This window comes from Erythrolamprus reginae, chromosome 12 (assembly GCF_031021105.1).
Source record: "Erythrolamprus reginae isolate rEryReg1 chromosome 12, rEryReg1.hap1, whole genome shotgun sequence".
Classification (NCBI taxonomy): Eukaryota; Metazoa; Chordata; class Lepidosauria; order Squamata; family Dipsadidae; genus Erythrolamprus; species Erythrolamprus reginae.
In genome coordinates this window covers 2,924,799-2,942,559 of record NC_091961.1, presented here as the reverse complement: position 1 = coordinate 2,942,559, position 17,761 = coordinate 2,924,799, and the positions used below count along the sequence as shown (strand labels likewise).

At 41.8% G+C, this 17,761-nt stretch overlaps 1 protein-coding gene across 1 annotated transcript in view; it reads right to left on the bottom strand.

The window, feature by feature from the left end:
- Positions 1–390: 390 nt before the first annotated feature.
- IKBKB (inhibitor of nuclear factor kappa B kinase subunit beta) overlaps positions 391–17,761 on the bottom strand; it is a 38,242-nt gene continuing 20,871 nt past the window's right edge. The window contains exons 9-21 of the mRNA XM_070765501.1: positions 17,517–17,646; positions 16,004–16,198; positions 13,742–13,856; positions 12,659–12,782; positions 11,764–11,915; positions 10,983–11,044; positions 10,472–10,581; positions 8,783–8,832; positions 8,159–8,258; positions 7,309–7,456; positions 5,618–5,745; positions 2,029–2,119; positions 391–641 (exon numbers count right to left, since the gene is read on the bottom strand). Coding sequence (XP_070621602.1) covers positions 573–641; positions 2,029–2,119; positions 5,618–5,745; positions 7,309–7,456; positions 8,159–8,258; positions 8,783–8,832; positions 10,472–10,581; positions 10,983–11,044; positions 11,764–11,915; positions 12,659–12,782; positions 13,742–13,856; positions 16,004–16,198; positions 17,517–17,646 — 1,474 coding nt within the window. The 3' untranslated portion in view covers positions 391–572. The remainder of the gene's footprint in view (positions 642–2,028; positions 2,120–5,617; positions 5,746–7,308; positions 7,457–8,158; positions 8,259–8,782; positions 8,833–10,471; positions 10,582–10,982; positions 11,045–11,763; positions 11,916–12,658; positions 12,783–13,741; positions 13,857–16,003; positions 16,199–17,516; positions 17,647–17,761) is intronic.

Here is a 17,761-nt window from a genome sequence, read left to right as displayed (position 1 = left end):
TGATGAGATTTTTACTTATCTCAAAAAAGTGCTGACACCAAAGACCACTGAGTAAAACTATTTATCCCCTGCAAATGCCACTCAAACTTTCCAATGACTTCAGGAGGGAAGATTGTGTGTAGAGAGACAGATGTGTTGGCCTCTATCCTTACATCATGAAGTCCCCAACTCTGGTGGAAATCAATGCAGCTCCTGCCCCACAAATATATTCAGAGCAATATTAACAGAATTGTATCAAGTGGAAGCCTCATATTAAGAGTGTTCCACACATTCTCTCCTTGCTGGAAATGGAGATTATTTTTGGGTGTACATCCGTGTCACAAAATGTATGCCCACTGTTTTCAGTATCTGCAATTAAGCAGTAACAGGCACTACCAGGTGAACAATAAAAACCGTACTGAAAAATATAGTTTATTACATTACATTAGAGTAAGAATCAAATACAGCAAACATTTAGGGTCACCCAGTAGCTGGCTGCAAGTATAGGTTTCTTACCAAGAATATAGCACATTAAAATGAGGTCATCAACATGATGGAAAGTTAATTATTATGTCATTAAATTAACGTCGTATTCACATCTGAGTTTGTTCTAGTCTTTTTCTTTCTTCTTCTGGCAGTTCCAGCCAACTCCAGTCCAAAGTCTAAATGTAAAGAAAAAACATGTTTCTATTAATGTCACCTGCATTTGTTAACATACAGTATATAGTCCAGATTTGGACAATTCATGTTCCCTCCATGAGAAACCAGGACTGTTAGAGAGGGCTGATGTCCGGTCCCTCACCCACCCCAACCCTCGAGGACGATGCTTGCCCCCCCAGGCCAGAGTGGAACAGCCCGTGGGCAAGATGTGGCCTCCATGCCGTAAAATGCTCAGGTTTGAGATGGAAAAACAGATGTTTACGGGACCACCTTCTGCCACATAAATCCCTGTGGGACCTGACCGGGCGCTGGGATTCATGCGGCGGTCAGTTAGGTTCCTCAGAGTCGGCCTTCTCCAGGTCCCATCAACCAAACAATGTCATTTGGCGGGGCCTAGGGGAAGAGCCTTCTCTGTGGGGGCGCCGGCCCTCCCCCAGAGATTTGTACTGCCCCCACCCTCCTCGCCTTCCGCAAGAGCATCAAGACTCACCTATGTCACCAGGCTTGGGGCAATTAGACTCTAGCCACTCTGACCAATAAATGTAATGTATGGTGTGATTGGACTCTATGATTGCATGTTACATTAGGGGTTTTAGTTGTTTTTTAAATTATTAGATTTGTGCTACATGCTTATGTCTGTATCTACTCTGAGCCACCCTGAGTCTTCGGAGAGGGGCAGCATACAAATTTAATTAATTAATAATAATAAAATAATATAATAATAATAATAATACGAAATCCAGCATAGTGATCTTGTTTGCTGAGTTGTATTGACATAACAACAACAACAACAATAACAATAATAATAATAATAATAATAATAATAATAATAATAATAATGTTGTGTGTGTTAAGTAAATTCTCCCCTTCCCCTTTTTAACTTTTCTTCTCTGTTTAAGCTGAGAATCCCACGTAACCAGTTGGCTGAAAAGTGAGAAAGGCTCTTACTGCTTTTCTCCTAACTCAGTGATGGCGAGTCTATGGCACAGGTGGCACATGGAGCCATATCTGCTGGCACACGAGCCGTTGCTTTAGCTCAGCACACTGGCCAGCTGATTTTTGGCTTGCACGGAGGCCCTGGGAGGGCATTTTCGGCTTCCAGAAGGCTTCTGGGGGGGATAGAGAGGGTGTTTTTGCCCTCCCCAAGCTCCAGGGAAGCCCTTGGATCCTGCGGAGGGTGAAAAATGGGCCTCCTGGGCCCACCAGAAGTTGGGAAACGGGGGGTTTCTGGCCTTCAGTGGGGCAGGCAATTTCCACACTCCTGAAGCATTGAATTATGGGTGTGGGCGCTCTAGTGTGTGCACACACGCTTTGGGCACTCAAAGGAAAAAAGGTTTGCCATCCCTGTCCTAACTCATCACCCACCTGCTGTGGTGGACCAGAACTTACCATAAAGCTGTGCTCTTGATCCTTCATGGTATCAACCATGACATTCTCCAGCTGACTGCAGAGACTATGCGTTTCCACCAGAAGATGCTCACTAAAGAGACAAAATTATAAAAGGCGAAATGTTGGGTACGAAGGGAGGCCCACCAGGAGCAAGCAAACTTTTCAGCTCTTAAGGATTCCACAAATAGCACTCGGTTGATCTGTTTCCTAAGTGCAAGAGGCTTCAAAGGACAACCCACCAGAGTCTTAAAGAGTCTTCAAGAAAATTAAGTGTAAGGTTCCATTAGGGGCAGTCCTGATTGGGCCTGGCAACTCCACCACTAAGCAAAGTGGCTGTCAATCACAGGACCTGAGCTGCTTTTTGATGGGAAAAAAGACAAATTTGTTTGCCTCTTAAGCCCTCTGAATGCTCATGCGCCTGCTTGCTGTCTTGAGAACATTGAAAGCAAGGCAACAGATACACACACTACACAAGCAGCTTGATCTTTTGAAATCTCTTGGTCTCCAATTTCTGGGGAATGTGTGAGTTAATATCTAGTCACGGCCGAACTATGATTGTTTGGCATGCATGAGTGTATGACCGTATGGTGTAGTTTAGGGTTTTTATTGATTAGTTTTATTGGGGTTTTAATGTCTGTATTGTTTTATACACTGCTGAAAAAAATAAAAGGAACACTTAACAACACAATATAACTCCAAGTAAATCAAACTTCTGTGAAAGCAAACTGTCCACTTAGGAAGCAACACTGATTGACAATCAATTGTGCACAATCAACTTTGTACAGAACATAGTATTCAATGAGAATATTTCATTCATTCAGATCTAGGATGTGTTGTTTGAGTGGTCCCTTTGTTTTTTTGAGCAGTGTACAGTGGTTCCTCTATTTACGAACTTAATTTGTTCCGTGACCAGGTTCTTAAGTAGAAAAGTTTGTAAGTAGAAGCAATTTTTCCCATAGGAATCAATGTAAAAGCAAATAATGCATGCAAACCCATTAGGAAAGAAATAAAAGCTCGGAATTAGGGTGGGAGGAGGAGGAGGAAGAAGAGGAGGACAGTCACTGCCAAAGGAAGAAGGTGAAGGGAGTGGAATCAAAAAAATCCAAAACTTTAAGGCTTTTTTTTAAAAAAGAGGGACATGCTTCCCATGCACCTGGTGCAAGGCTGCCTCCCATACACTGTGCCAGAGAGAGAAACCCAGGGGGAATGGCAGGAAACTGGCTGGGCCTTCGTGCCGCTCTCAAATTTCCTGTGAAATTTTTCCAGGCTCGGGTTCTTAAGTAGAAAATGGTTCTCAAGAAGAGGCAAAAAAAATGTGAACACCCAGTTCTTATCTAGAAAAGTTCCTAAGTAGAGGCGTTCTTAGTTAGAGGTACCACTGTATTTGACTTACCACTGTTTCTCTGTATTATTTTATATGTTGTAAGCCACCCTTAGTCCCATGGCATATAAATCTCATAAATTAAGCTAGCATGATTAGCTCAGGAATTCTGGGAGTTGAAGTCCACAAGTCATAGAAGAGCCAACTTTGCCTACCCCTTGCTCTAGTCAATCTCCCTTGTTGCTGGCACAATCACATTGCTATCAAAAGCCAAGAGCTTGCTCACTTGCAATCCCTTCTATCTTTCTGCTCTGGGGAGGGGGGAAGAAGGAAAAAAACGGGTCAAGCACAGGACGATATATACTAATAGCGATCACGTGACTAAGGGAAGCAACAAAGATCATAAATGAGCCAGTCATTTTTTCAGCACTGTTCTAACTTTGAAGAAATAGTTGGTAAACAAAGATTACTTATACAGTACTACAGTTTTCTCTGGCAGAATAGAAAAAATAATATACATAAAAAGATATCGGGGACCAGTAATTCAGTCCTGTTTTGTATAAGCAGTGAAACAATTTTTGGGGGGGGGGGGGGGTTAATGTATCCATAATAAAACTTAAGTATTCTCTTTGTGAGCACTATATCTGCATACAAAATCTGCTACTCTTATACATGATTTACTAGCTTTCCCTCCTACATGAGTATATAATACTTAATGTCCCAAAGAACCTGTAGCTACCGTGAATCTATAATCAGTGGACACATAAAAGCTATATAGAAATACGGACATTTAAATTCGTTTTCGAGCTAATAAAATTGCTGAATTGTGTTCCGTGTATTTTGACATTTTAAAGCACATGTCTACTTTTAGAGTTCTCTACAGATCTCTAAATATAAAATCGCAATATTAGATATCAATCCACCGTGTCACGCATCACGTTACTCATTTAAGTGCCTCTTATTTCTTTCAAAAAAACTGAAAGATAAGTTTCCTTAAGAACAAAGTATTTCAGCAATGCCGCCCTGCTACATATCTAGAGCGTGCTTTCCAACAGCTGCTTCTATTTTGAGGGTAAGGCGGGCGTAAGTGTGTTGAGCAAAGTGCATTAAATGGACCCTGGGCCACAACGGGATTGCTGTCCCGTGTATCAACTTGGAGACACACATTTTAAATTAAGTCGGTTCTAGACAGGAGCCAAAAATGACCAGTTGGTTTTAGTCCAACAGTCTTGAGTTCAAGAGACAGTGGCATCTGCTAAGAGCAAAAGCATATTATGTACTAAAAGGAAATAAATATCAAATAAAACCATTTATTTGATGCTGATAATCTATGAGATTGAAAATGGGCAAACAAGAGCACTTCCCACTCAAATATATTTTCATTTCTCCTTTACAAAGCCAGACAGAACTTCAATTTCCTAGCTATTAATATTGTTGGCAGAGCAGGTACAAAGATAGCCAAGGAAATTATTGAAGCCTGGGAAACATGCTGCTTGTCCATCAACGGGAATTTTGATTTGCCACCATCTTATCAAACACTTAGGAGCCAAGGACTTGGCGGCACAAGGAAAAACAGTCACTGACCATCAGCAATCAACCCAATAGGAAGATGCCTTTTTCTCCACGCAATAACTCTGGAAGTCAGGTGGCAGCTTCTGGTTTGACCTTGGCTAATCTCAAAAAGCAAATTGAGGCTGGATTAGATGAGTTTTTAGACAGAAGGCCAATAAAGGTAAGCTGGGAAAAAAGAATGGGAGAGGGAGGGAGGATGGAAGAAAAGGAAGGAAGGAAGGAAGGAAGGAAGGAAGGAAGGAAGGAAGGAAGGAAGGAAGGAAGGAAGGATGGAAACCCACACAGCAGCCGTAGAAACTATACTGCTCAAAAAAATAAAGGGAACACTTAAACAACAGAATATTAACTCCAAGTAAATCAAACTTCTGTGAAATCAAACTGTCCACTTAGGAAGGAACACTGATTGACAGTCAATTTCACATGCTGTTGTGCAAATGGAATAGTTGTGCAAATGAAATATCCAGTGAGAATATTTCATTCATTCAGATCTAGGATGGGTTACCATGAAACTGCGTAAGGTTCAACTCAAAGAAGACCCCATTTGGAATATGATAACAAAGGTCTTTTCCCTCAAAGATTTATGGAAACAGTTGTAGTTGAAACGATGTAAACTGGAGCTAAATACCGGATCCACTTCAACTGACCCACTGCAGGGCCAGATATTCCAATTTGGAACCTTTCTATTTTCACCATTACCTTCTAACCCCAGAATCCACCAAATGATTCTGTGGAGTTGTAACCTGGAGTGACAGCTGACCAGGGTTATTAGGACGCGATATGTTGATACTATCTGGACTTCCACTGACCGGCCCACGGACTTTGCTCTGCGGAAGGAGAAAGGAGAGAAAAGGTGTTTTTGCATGCAAACTGGAAATTGGGTGTGCTAATGGGATGCCTTAAATCAACTTGGTTTTTCTGAGTTGCTTCTTTGCCAATACAGTGGTAATCCATTTACGACCACAATTGGGCTCAAAAGGTCGTCTGCTAAGCAAGATATGTGAGCTTTGCCTCATTCTATGACCTTTCTTGCCATGGTGGTTAAGTGAATCCCTGCAATATTAAGTAACATGGTTGTTAAGTGAATGTGGCTTCCCCATTGACTTTGCTCGTCAGAAGGGGATATGTAATTCTGGAACACTACAACCTGTATCAATATCAACCAGATGATGATCACATAAGGATGGGGATGCGGCAATGGTTGTGTGAAAAACTTCTTTCTTTCTTTCTTTCTTTCTTTCTTTCTTCCTCTTTCATTCCTTCATTCCTTCCTTCTTCCTTCTCTTCTTTTTTCATCATGGTTAGAAGGCAGTGTTGCAAGGTAACTTGGTTTTCACTGCCAGCAGTTCGAATCTCACCAGGCTCAAGGTTGACTCAGCTTTCCATCCTTCTGAGATGGGTAAAATGAGGACCCAGATTGTTGGGGGTGAGAGGCTGAATCTGTAAAGCATTTAGGGCTGGAAAGCAGGTATATGTGTCCTTCCTTCCTTCCTTTATTCCTTCCTTCCTTCCTTTATTTATTTTATTTATTGGATTTGTATGCCGCCCCTCTCCATAGACTCCTTCCTTCCTTCCTTCCTTCCTTCCTTCCTTCCTTCCTTCCTTCCTTCCTTCCTTCCTTCCTTCCTTCCCTTTATTTTATTTATTGGATTTGTATGCCGCCCCTCTCCATAGACTCCTTCCTTTGTTCCTTCCTTCCCTCCCTTTCTCTTATTCCCTTTCTCCTTCACTTCCTGGCGTCACAGTGGTTAGAAAGCAGTATTGCAGGCTAATTCTGCCTACTGCCAGGAGTTCTACCCTGACTGGCTCAGCCTTCCCTCCTTCCAAAGTGGGTGAAATGAGTACCCAGGTGGTTGGGGACAAGAGGCAGACTTTATAAACCACTTAGAGAGGGTTGCAAAGCACAGTGAAGTGGCATAGAAGTCTAAGAGCTATTGCTATTTTCCTTCCTTCTCTCACTTCCTCCTTCTCAGACCTTAAAATGCAGCATTGAGAGCTAACTCTGCCAACTGCCAGCAGTTTGATTATGACTGGCTCAAGGTTGACTCATCCTTCCATACTTCCCAGGTGGGTCAAATGAGGACCCAGATGGTTGGGGGCAAGAGGCTGACTCTCTAGACTGCTCAGAGAGAGCCGGAAAGCCTTGTGAAGTGGCTATATATAGGCTTAAGTGCTATTTCTATTTTTTAGTGTGTCATTAACTTTGAATGGTCCCTGAACGAATGTCTATGCAGATTCTCAGTCGTCCAGATCATGGTTTCCCCAAAGGTGTTTTTTCAAGAGGCAACGGGACTTTCTGGAAAGTCCAGTTGCCTCTTGAAAAAGCACCTTTAGGTCATGGAACAAATGGTGGCAAGGTGAGGGATTAGCTGTCATGAGATTTTACTCACACATGCAATTTTCAGGAGGTTCCAGAGCTCTTTCTGTCGCTTCTCCTGAAGCTGCACAACGGTTTTCTCGTCTTCGTGCATTAGAGTCATCACCTCATCCACCTTAGGAAACAGTTCCAGGGCCTTCTGCTTGCAGACCACTGTATTGCTACACAAATAACAATCAAATCACCGGTTAGCAACGGCACCCCAGGAGGCTAGGAAGTTATGGTTACATGTATGTATGTATGTATGTATGTATGTATGTATGTATGTATGTATGTATTTTATTTATATGTCGCCCCTCTCCAAGGACTCAGGCGGCTTACAACCCAGCTATGGTAATAGTGGAGACAGATGAGGAGGAGGATATTGTGGACGCAATATTAGACGCTAGGGTAAGAAGAATGCGAGAGAGACAAGAACATCTCTGGCAACGTAGATCTAGGCGTTGAATACTTCTATGCACAGCGTGTCATTACAGATAGTAGAAAAGGAAGGACGATGGGAAACTTCGGTGCAAAAGTTCAATGTTCTTATATGGAGAGAGAGAACTAGCACTAGTCTCTCTCTTAAATACTTCTGCAATCCTGGAATCTGTTTTTTGAGAGCATTTGTGAGTACCTGTCAACGCGAGAACTAATGACTTGAATTTATGGTGGACACTTGCGATGAACTGTGCTGATAATGGTGGACAGCAATGACTTAATTGCTGTTTCCAGCAAATTTCTTTATAAATAGACAAATATACATAGGGACTTTGCTTCTGAGTCTTCATTGTGGCTTAATTACTCATAATTAATCGGGCCGGAACACCTATATTCCAAATTCCCAGCCCAGTTGTGTCAGAAGGCAATTTTGAGAGTCCTACCTGAGCTGAACATAAAGTAGGCAGATCTTCTTTTCAAATGTCTGGATTGCCTGTAGGAGCAACCGTACAACTTCTTGGCTATCGCCACTAGTCCTTTGATCTGGAGAACAATGAGAAGTATATGCAAAACATCAACTATTTTGGACACTGCTAAATTCTGCCATTGTTTTGTTATGTATTCACTTGCATTTTTCTAAAAAAATTTAGAAATCATTTTTATTTTGGTGAAAGCGTGAAAAAGAATCCAGATTTAGAATAGAATTCTTTAATGGCCAAGTGTGATTGGACACAAGGAATTTGTCATTGGTGCATATGCTCTCGGTGTACATAAAATAAATCATGAGGTACAACACTTAATGATTGTCATAGGGTAATCAATCAGGAAACAATATTAATATAAATCATAAGGATATAAGCAAAAATATCTACCATTCTAGTAGAAGTGAGTTATGTCAAATTGGCATAATCCAGGTTAAGAAATTGGGGGGGGGGGGGGAGTTTGGAATTCATTAAAATGACAGAAGATTTAAGCTTGAAAACTGCATCTGGATATTTCTCTCTGGTTTTATAAAGTGGTCTCTGGAATAAAATATAGAGAAAGACTAATGCTGTAAAAAAAAATACCTCTTGGTTTTTCTCTCAATTTCCGGTACAAGTCTCTTGCCTGGTTCTCCCTATTGAAAATAAAAATTGAAGAATAAAGATTTCAAATATTGTCTTTGGAAAAAAAAAAACTTGAGAAAATACCAATCCATCAAAGTAAATTTGAGCAAATGCCCAAAGCAGCTCAAACACAGTTACAGTAGTTTTACAGTCCCCTTTAAGTGATGTGCATCAGTTGCACTGAGCTTTAGATGTCCCAAAACGTTCTACTGTTCTGTTCAGATAATACATTAACTAGTGTGCAATAGATATTGTTTCTAACGCTGGTCAGCAGGAAGGGAGTCGGTTTCAGCCAGAATCAACTTGGGCCTGCAGATTTAATTCACTTTCCTCGTGAACAGAAACAAAATGGTTAACGAAAGGATTACTGTGTGATCTAGTGGCCAACACAGCAAAATTGCTTTAAAAATCCCACAAAAGCAGTAGTGCTTCGGGATTCTCATGTTTCAGTTCTAACTTTTATCCACAGTAATTTTAATCATAGTGAGACTATTGCAGATCTATATAACCCTTGGGCTAGTCCCTCTCACTTCATCTCACAGGGGTGGGAAAAATAGAAACATAGATGTCTGACGGCAGAAAAAGACCTCCTGGTCCATCTAGTCTGCCCTTATACTATTTCCTGTATTTTATCTTAGGATGGATATATGCTTATCCCAGGCATGTTTAAATTCAGTTCCTGTGGATTTACCAACCACGTCTGCTGGAAGTTTTCTACTACTTTTTCAGTAAAGCAATATTTTCTCACGTGGCTTCTGATCTTTCCCCCAACTAACCTCAGATTGTGCCCCCTTGTTCTTGTGTTCACTTTCCTATTAAATGTTTTGATCATGTCGCCCCTATCCCTTCTTGTCCTGCAGACTATACAGATGGAGTTCAATAAGTTTTATGCTTAAGACCTTCCACTGTTTTTGTAGCCCGTCTTTGGACCCGTTCAATTTTATCAAACTCTTTTTGTAGGTGAGGTCTCCAGAACTGAACACAGTATTATTCCAAATGTGGTCTCACCAGCACTCTATATAGCGGGATCACAATCTCACTCTTCCTGCTTGTTATACCTCTAGCTATGCAGCCAAGCATTCTATTTGTTTTCCTTACCGCCTGAGAAAGGTGGTAGGAGGAGAAAGTTGTTTTGGACATGTTTGAGCAAATAGAAACATAGAAACATAGAAGACTGACGGCAGAAAAAGACCTCATGGTCCATCTAGTCTGCCCTTATACTATTTTTTGTATTTTATCTTAGGGCAGACTAGATGGACCATGAGGTCTTTTTCTGCCGTCAGTCTTGTAAACTAACTAAATATCTTCTCTTCTCCTCCCTGACCATTTTTGTGATGGCTACGGTATCATCTAAGAAAGCTGCTTTCTTAGATGTCAATCTGACTAGGGCTTTTATAATCCTAGGCTAATAGGGCCCAGAAATATTTGCCTCAAAGGAATCAGGTATATTATATGAATACAACATATTCCTTATACAGAATATTGGGGGGGAAATGGCCATTCTTTGCTGCTCCGAACTAATGGATATTGGAACAGATCCTTGGCAGGGGGTTGGACTAGAAGACCTCCAAGGTCCCTTCCAACTCTATTGTTATTGTTCTAAGCAGATTATGGCTGCTAGATAAAGAGAACCATGAAGCCACCACTTACAGATCATCTAAAGAGCTCCCTTGTTTTCGGCCCTGTGGGATTCTCTGCAGCTCCACAATGTCTGTCTGCAAGGCCATTGTCTTCTTCACCAGCTGTTCCACATCTTCCTCCTTTCAGAGGCAAAAATAGGGTATGAAGACAGAATAGCAGAAGCAGCTGTTTGGCTGTTTGTTCACATGCTTCTAACTGCACTTTAACCAGCTGGTAGCCACTTCTTTTTGGATGCAGAATTTTCTGGTCTGAGTATCAAATGGCTGGCTCCCCCAACATGCTAGGACATTGGCTGAATATTCACAACTTGTTGAGTCACAAATTATCCAACATCCTTTTAGTTTGACTTGGCGTGCTGCATGCAACCCAGCTTATATGTGACTCCACCCAACTTGCCAAAAGTTGATATATATTAAGGCTAAGTTTTATTTGAGTTAATGTTTAATGCTTATACAAGAGCAGGGGGGGGGGATATTTATTCTACGGCATCAAATCTAATTTTAAGTAAATTACAACGTACTCTTCCACGAAGCTCAACGGTCTGCTCCATCTCCTTCCAAGCAAGTAGCAGTTTCTCAGAAGCTGTAAAAAGAAACCCTGCTATGATTTTCAAAAGAAACACGTGACCTTTCTAAATTCATAAAATGTCCATTTGGGCTGTTTCATTAGGGCATAATAAAAACTTCAAAATGCTGATACCCTGGTGGGGAATATACACTGATTTCATTTAAGAAATCTGAGATCATGTGTCTAGGTAGACATTTGCACATCAGGAGATAGTTTGTATTTAGAAGAGAATCAAACCAGTAGAAATAACATTCAAAATGTAGTGTAGATTTTGTACATGCTACAGCAGCTCCAGGAAGCAAATTTTAAGAGCCTCTTCCCCCACCCCAAATAAAACTTGATTTTTTTTTTGGCAAGAACAGCTTATTCTAACTTCCAATCCCCCCAGAAATAACCAGGAGAAATAAACAGATAGACAGACAGACAGCTGTCCTAACCCAGCTCATGCTGCTCCTTGTTGCATTATATTATTGTTGTTGTTGTTATTGACTAGATTAGACTAGACTAGGACAAGAGGGATTAGACACAAAAGGATTTTTTTTTTTTAGACTTTGTAATGTAAAACTGTTATTTTTAGATTTTAATTATTAGATTTGTTACCATGTATTGTTTTTATCACTGTTGTGAGCCGCCCCGAGTCTACAGAGAGGGGCGGCATACAAATCTAATAAATAATAATAAAATGACTCCTAACCACTGCTCACATCTTATCAAAGAGAAAATAGGAAACTCACTGATTCCAAATTCAATTTGCTCGTTGTATTTCTCCAGATCAATCTGGATGCTGGTTTTGAAGAAGTCCAACTTTGCCTTCAGCTGCTGGGATAGCGAGGCCATCGTATTCTTCATCTTGGAAAGAGTGCTGTTGTGACGCAGCAGGTTCCGCCTACGAAGCCAGGGGTGGGGTGGGGGGGTGAGGGATGGAGAAAGAGAGTCACCTTCTGCAGAGATTCAACAGGCCCTGCACTCCACTAGGGGAGGGAGGAACCGGAGTTTTTTTAACTATTATTATTAAAAGAGACATTCAAACTATAAGTAAGATATGTAGCGCGCGCGTATGTGTGTGTGTGTGTGGAATAGTCTATCCTATTTATCTCTCTCTCTCCCTTTCTCTCTCTCTCTGTCTGTCTATATCTATCTACCTATCTACCTACCTATATCTATCTACCTATCTACCCACCCACCCACCCACCCACGGGGTAGGGCCTTCTCGGTGGCTGCCCTGGCTCTATGGAACCAGCTTCCCACCGACGTCCGTACTACTCCCACGGCCATACTACACCTGCTCTGCCGTTAGGCCTCGGGGCCGTGAATTGTACATTTTTCATGGCCAAACTGTATGAATGGTGTGTATGTATGTGATTATGTCTGTTTTGTAATAAATGGGTTTTAACATGGGGTTAGTTTTAGATATTATATTCGAGTTCTCTTATTGCTTTATATCTTTTCTATTGTATTATTATTTTGTAAACCGTCCCGAGTCCTTCGGGATTGAGAGGCATAGAAGTCAAATAAATAAATAAACAAGGAATTGAGGGGAGGGTGGGATGAGATATCGGATGGTGCAGAATTCAGACAGGCCCCTCGGAGAGCCCCCCTTTGCCTTACAAAGTCTCCTGTGATACGTACATGGCTGCTCGCTGCCCCTTCTGAAGCTGATTGAAGTCCTCGTTCAGACTTCGGATCGCATGCCACACCTGGCCCCACACTTTGCGCAACTGCAAGAAGCTGAGGTTCCTCTTGGGGTCTTGAACTGAGGAAGAAGCACATCATCGTCGCTATGAATGGCCAGGCGTAGAGATGGGAATTGGCAGGCACAAAAACCATCAACAAGCTCATGCTAGTCCCTAGGAAAAGACCTGTGCGACATTTTAGAGGTTTAGGTCTCCTAATTCATTGGACGTTATGTCAAATTCTACCTGAACCAAAGCCTCAACTGAGAATATCTCTACTACAAAGCGGATGTCACACGACTTGCCAACTGCGTACAGCTCAGTGTAGCATTTGGAATTGCGGTAACTCTACTACCTGTCTGAAAAGGTCAAGGTTTCCCCTGCCTGGTTGTGCCTGACTCCAGGAGGCGATGCTCATGTTCATGTCTTAGCTCAGTGGTTTGGTTCTCAACCTTTCTAATGACATGACCCCCTTAATACAATTCCTCATGTTGCAGTGACCCCCAACCATAAGTCTAGTGCCAATTCTCCCAACAGAACTTTAAGCTGATTGGCAGGAAGGTCAGAGGGACACCCCCACTGTAAACAATCTGATTGGTCAGATTGTAAAAATATGTTCCAAGATGCCAGAATAGAAGCTTTAGTTCCTAACACCATGGAAAATTTGTCACAGGATCAAAATTTGGTTGCTCGACAACTGGCATGTACTTATGACAGTTGCAGTATCCCGGGGTCATGTGACCACTTTCCGCAACAAGCAAAGTCATTGGGGAAGGCAGATTCACTTCACAACTGTGTTTACTAACTTAACTTAAGTGATTCACTTAACAACCCTGGCAAGAAAGGTTTTACAGTGGGACAAAACTCACTTTGCACACTCCTCACTTAGCCACAGAAATTTTACGCTCCGTTATGGTTGTAAGTTGAGGACTACCTGTATTGATGTGTCTAGATACAAAAGCTCATTACTGGAGCCCTCTTCATGCAAAACAAAAAACCCCAAAACATAAGACAGCTTCTTCCCACCCCAGATTCTTACGAATGTAGTTGATGCTTTCTGGGTTGGGCCGGGGACAGATCTGAGACTCATAGGCTACTTTTCGGTCATCAAACAGGAAGAAAAGGTTGGTATCAGCAGCAGTGGCGTCATTAAGCTGGAAGGGGAAAAAAAAACTCATTGCATTTGAAAGTTGTAGCCAACGTTCCGACTGGCAAACCCAAGCAAAGCAAGGAGGCACAGACGAGACGGTCCAATCTCTGAAGGCAAAACTGTGAGTACATCATTTCAGCACAAATGAGGGCAAAACCAGATGTAACAGTGGTTCTCAACCTGGGGGCCCTTTGGGGGGGTGTCGAACGACCATTTTTTATCCCAGAGCTATACTCCCACTTAACAACGAACTAAAGGGTCACCATCAGTGAACTGTTGGACAATATTACTCGGTTTGTCATGTAGATGGTTGAGTGGTTCAGGGTGGGGAATTTGTAGTGGGTGGAACATTTATTCTATTTTTTATTCTATTTTTAAAATTTATCTATTCTGATTTTATGTATGGTGCGACTGGTCTCTGGGTGTCACACGACTTTCGTTGCCCATGACAATTCGTTGTTTTTGACAATGACAATAAATTTATTATTGTTATTATTTCACAGGGGTCGCCTAAGGCAGTGTTTCTCAACCTTGGCAACTTGAAGACATTTGGACTTCAACTCCCAGAATTCCCCAGCCTGGGGAATACTGGGAGTTGAAGTCCAGATGTCTTCAAGTTGCCAAGGTTGGGAAACACTGGCCTAAGGCCATGGGAAAAAGACAAATTTCCCACAGTGTTAGGAACTAAAGCTTCTATTCTTGGAACATATTTTTACAATACAACCAATTAGGCATTTACAGTGGGGGTGTCCTTCTGATCTCCCTGCCAATCAGCTTCAAGCTCCATTGGGAGACTTGGCGCTAGACTTATGGTTGGTGGTCACCACAACAGGAGGAACTATATTATTTATTTATTTATTTATTTATTATTTATTATTTAGATTTGTATGCCGCCCCTCTCCGCGAACTCGGGGCGGCTCACAACAAAAATATAAACAATCGTACAAATCCAAATAGATTCAATAAATTTAAGTATTTAAAATAGTTTAAAAAAGAACCCCACTATATTAACAAGCACACACACAAACACCATACATAAATTGTATGTGGCCGGGGGAGGTGTTTCAGTTCCCCCATGCCTGACGACAAAGGTGGGTTTTAAGAACTTTACGGAAGGCAGGGAGAGTAGGGGCAGTTCTAATCTACAGGAGGAGTTGGTTCCAGAGAGCCGGGGCCGCCACAGAGAAGGCTCTTCCCCTGGGCCCCGCCAACCGACATTGTTTAGTTGACGGGACCCGGAGAAGGCCCACTCTGTGGGACCTAATCGGTCGCTGGGATTCGTGCGGCAGGAGGCGGTCTCGGAGATATTCTGGTCCAATGCCATGAAGGGCTTTAAAGGTCATAGCCAACACTTTGAATTGTGACGGGAAATTGATCGGCAGCCAATGCAGACTGCGGAGTGATGGTGAAACATGGGCATACCTAGGTAAGCCCATGACTGGTCTCGCAGCTGCATTCTGCACGATCTGAAGTTTCCGAACACTTTTCAAAGGGGTTGCGGCATTAGAAAGGTTGAGAACCGCTGGCCTAAAGACATAGAATTTGCTGAAATTACAGCATTATGTCGATGCTGTTTTATCCCTCACCAACCCTGCTAGAGTAAGAATACAGTGTTCCCTCGATTTTCACGGGGGATGCGTTCCGAGACCGCCCACGAAAGTCGAATTTCCGCGAAGTAGAGATGTGGACGTAAATACACAATTTTTGGCTATGGACAGTATCACAAGCCTTCCCATAACACTTTAAACCCCTAAATTACCATTTCCCATTCCCTTAACAATAATTTACTCACCATTATTACTGGTATTCACCATTGAATAAGACACTTAGTGATCCTGATATTTATAAACATAATTATTTATTAACAATAATTATTTTTTTTGTTATTGATTTGCAAAAATTATTAGTTTGGCGATGACATATGACATCATCAGGCGGGAAAAACCGTGGTATAGAAAAAAACCCCACGAAGTATTTTTTAATTAATATTTTTTTAAAAAACCATGGTATAGGCTATTCGCAAAGTTCGAATCCGCGAAAATCGAGGGAACACTGTACTCTCCGTAAATGCTTCAGAAAATGGATTAAGAAGTTTGAAAAAAATTGATTTAGTTTGAAAACTACACTTAAGTGAAAATATTACATTCTTACCTTTATGTCAGCCAGATATTGCACATTAAGTTTCTCGGGAAATAAGACTAAGCCTCCTTCCTGTAGCAATTCTTGGTCCTGCTCAGGAATGCCAGTGTCTGCCTCGATCTTGACTTTTATGCTCTGCAAAGTCTCTCCCTCTGCTAGAGGATACACATGCGTCGAACCCGTTACCATGTTTAGGATGTGAATGAGCTGGGAAAAAGAAAAACCCATAAAGCAAATAAACAAAGCTGTCGCTAAAGTTTATTTCCCTCTTCTTGTCACTGGGCCTCATGTTAAAGTAGGTAGTCCTTTAGGACCACAGTTTGAGCCCAAAATGTATGTTGCTGAGCAAGACAGTTAAGCAAAATTTTCCCCATTTTATGACCTTTCTTGAAAACAGTTGTTAATATCTCCGGGACCGCCTTCTGCCGCACGAATCCCAGCGACCAGTTAGGTCCCACAGAGTTGGCCTTCTCCCGTCAACTAAACAATGTCATTTGGTGGGACCCAGGAGAAGAGCCTTCTCTGTGGTGGCCCCGACCCTCTGGAGCCAGCTCCCCCCAGATATCAGAGTTGCCCCCACCCTCCTTGCCTTTCGCAAGCTCCTTAAAACCCACCTCTGTTGTCAGGCATGGGGGAACTGAATTTTTTCCCCTTCCCCCTAGGCTTATAGAATTTATACATGGTATGCTTGTTTGTATGATTGGTCTCTTAAATCGGGGTTTTTAGATTATTTTTAATATTAGATTTGTTACATTGTCTTTTTTATTGTTGTTAGCCGCCCCGAGTCTTCGGAGAGGGGCGGCATACAAATCTAATAAATATATATATAATATATATAAATATATATATATAAGTGAATCTCTGCAGTTGTCAGGCTAGTAACAGGTTTGTAAAATGAATCCGGCTTCTCCACTGCCTTTGTTTGTCAAAAGGTCACAACGGGGAATCACGCAACCCTGGGACACTGCGACTGTCGTAAATGCGAGTCAGTTGCCAAGCATCTGAATTTTGATCGCGTGACCACATGGATGCTGCAACGGTCGTAAGCATGAAAAATGGCGCCACTGCAACTTCAAACGAAATGAACTGTTATTAAGTTATGAACTACCTGTAATCGTATCAATAATTATTGATACAATTACAGGTAGTTCATAACTTAATAACAGTTCATTTAGTTTGAAGTTGCAGTGGCGCCATTTTTTTTCTTTTTGTGAGGAATGTTTTTGACTCCTGATTATAATGGACTTCTGGGAGTTGAAGTCCAGATATCTTCAAGTTGCCAAGGTTGGGAAACACTGATCTAAACCACCTGGGGAGCATTATATTACAATATTTTAGCATTATACCCTATCAATGCTTGACAACGTGTAATCCACCATTTCTATTTACAAAACAATACGCCAAAAGTATCTCAATAAAATACATTAAATCGCTCAGACTTCCAAAACTGCCCCAGCATGTGCTGCTATCACACCCCTTCCTGAATGTTACTCTTCCTACTTCTTTCCACCTGGGCGGAACCTACCTTTACGTTCAGAATATCATCCAAAGCCTTGAAACACCCATTGGTGCCGTACGTGGGGTGAGTGCCCCTCTGACGTGGGTGCCATTTCAGCATCATCTGCAGCCACTTCTCCAGTCTATCGGCCAAAACACTATGAATACAAACACGGAATAGCAAAAGTGGGAAGGAAGGTCACTGCCAAACAGGTTGAGGGATAGGGGAACTGAACTGATTTGGAATAGAATACAATAACAGAGTTGGAAGGG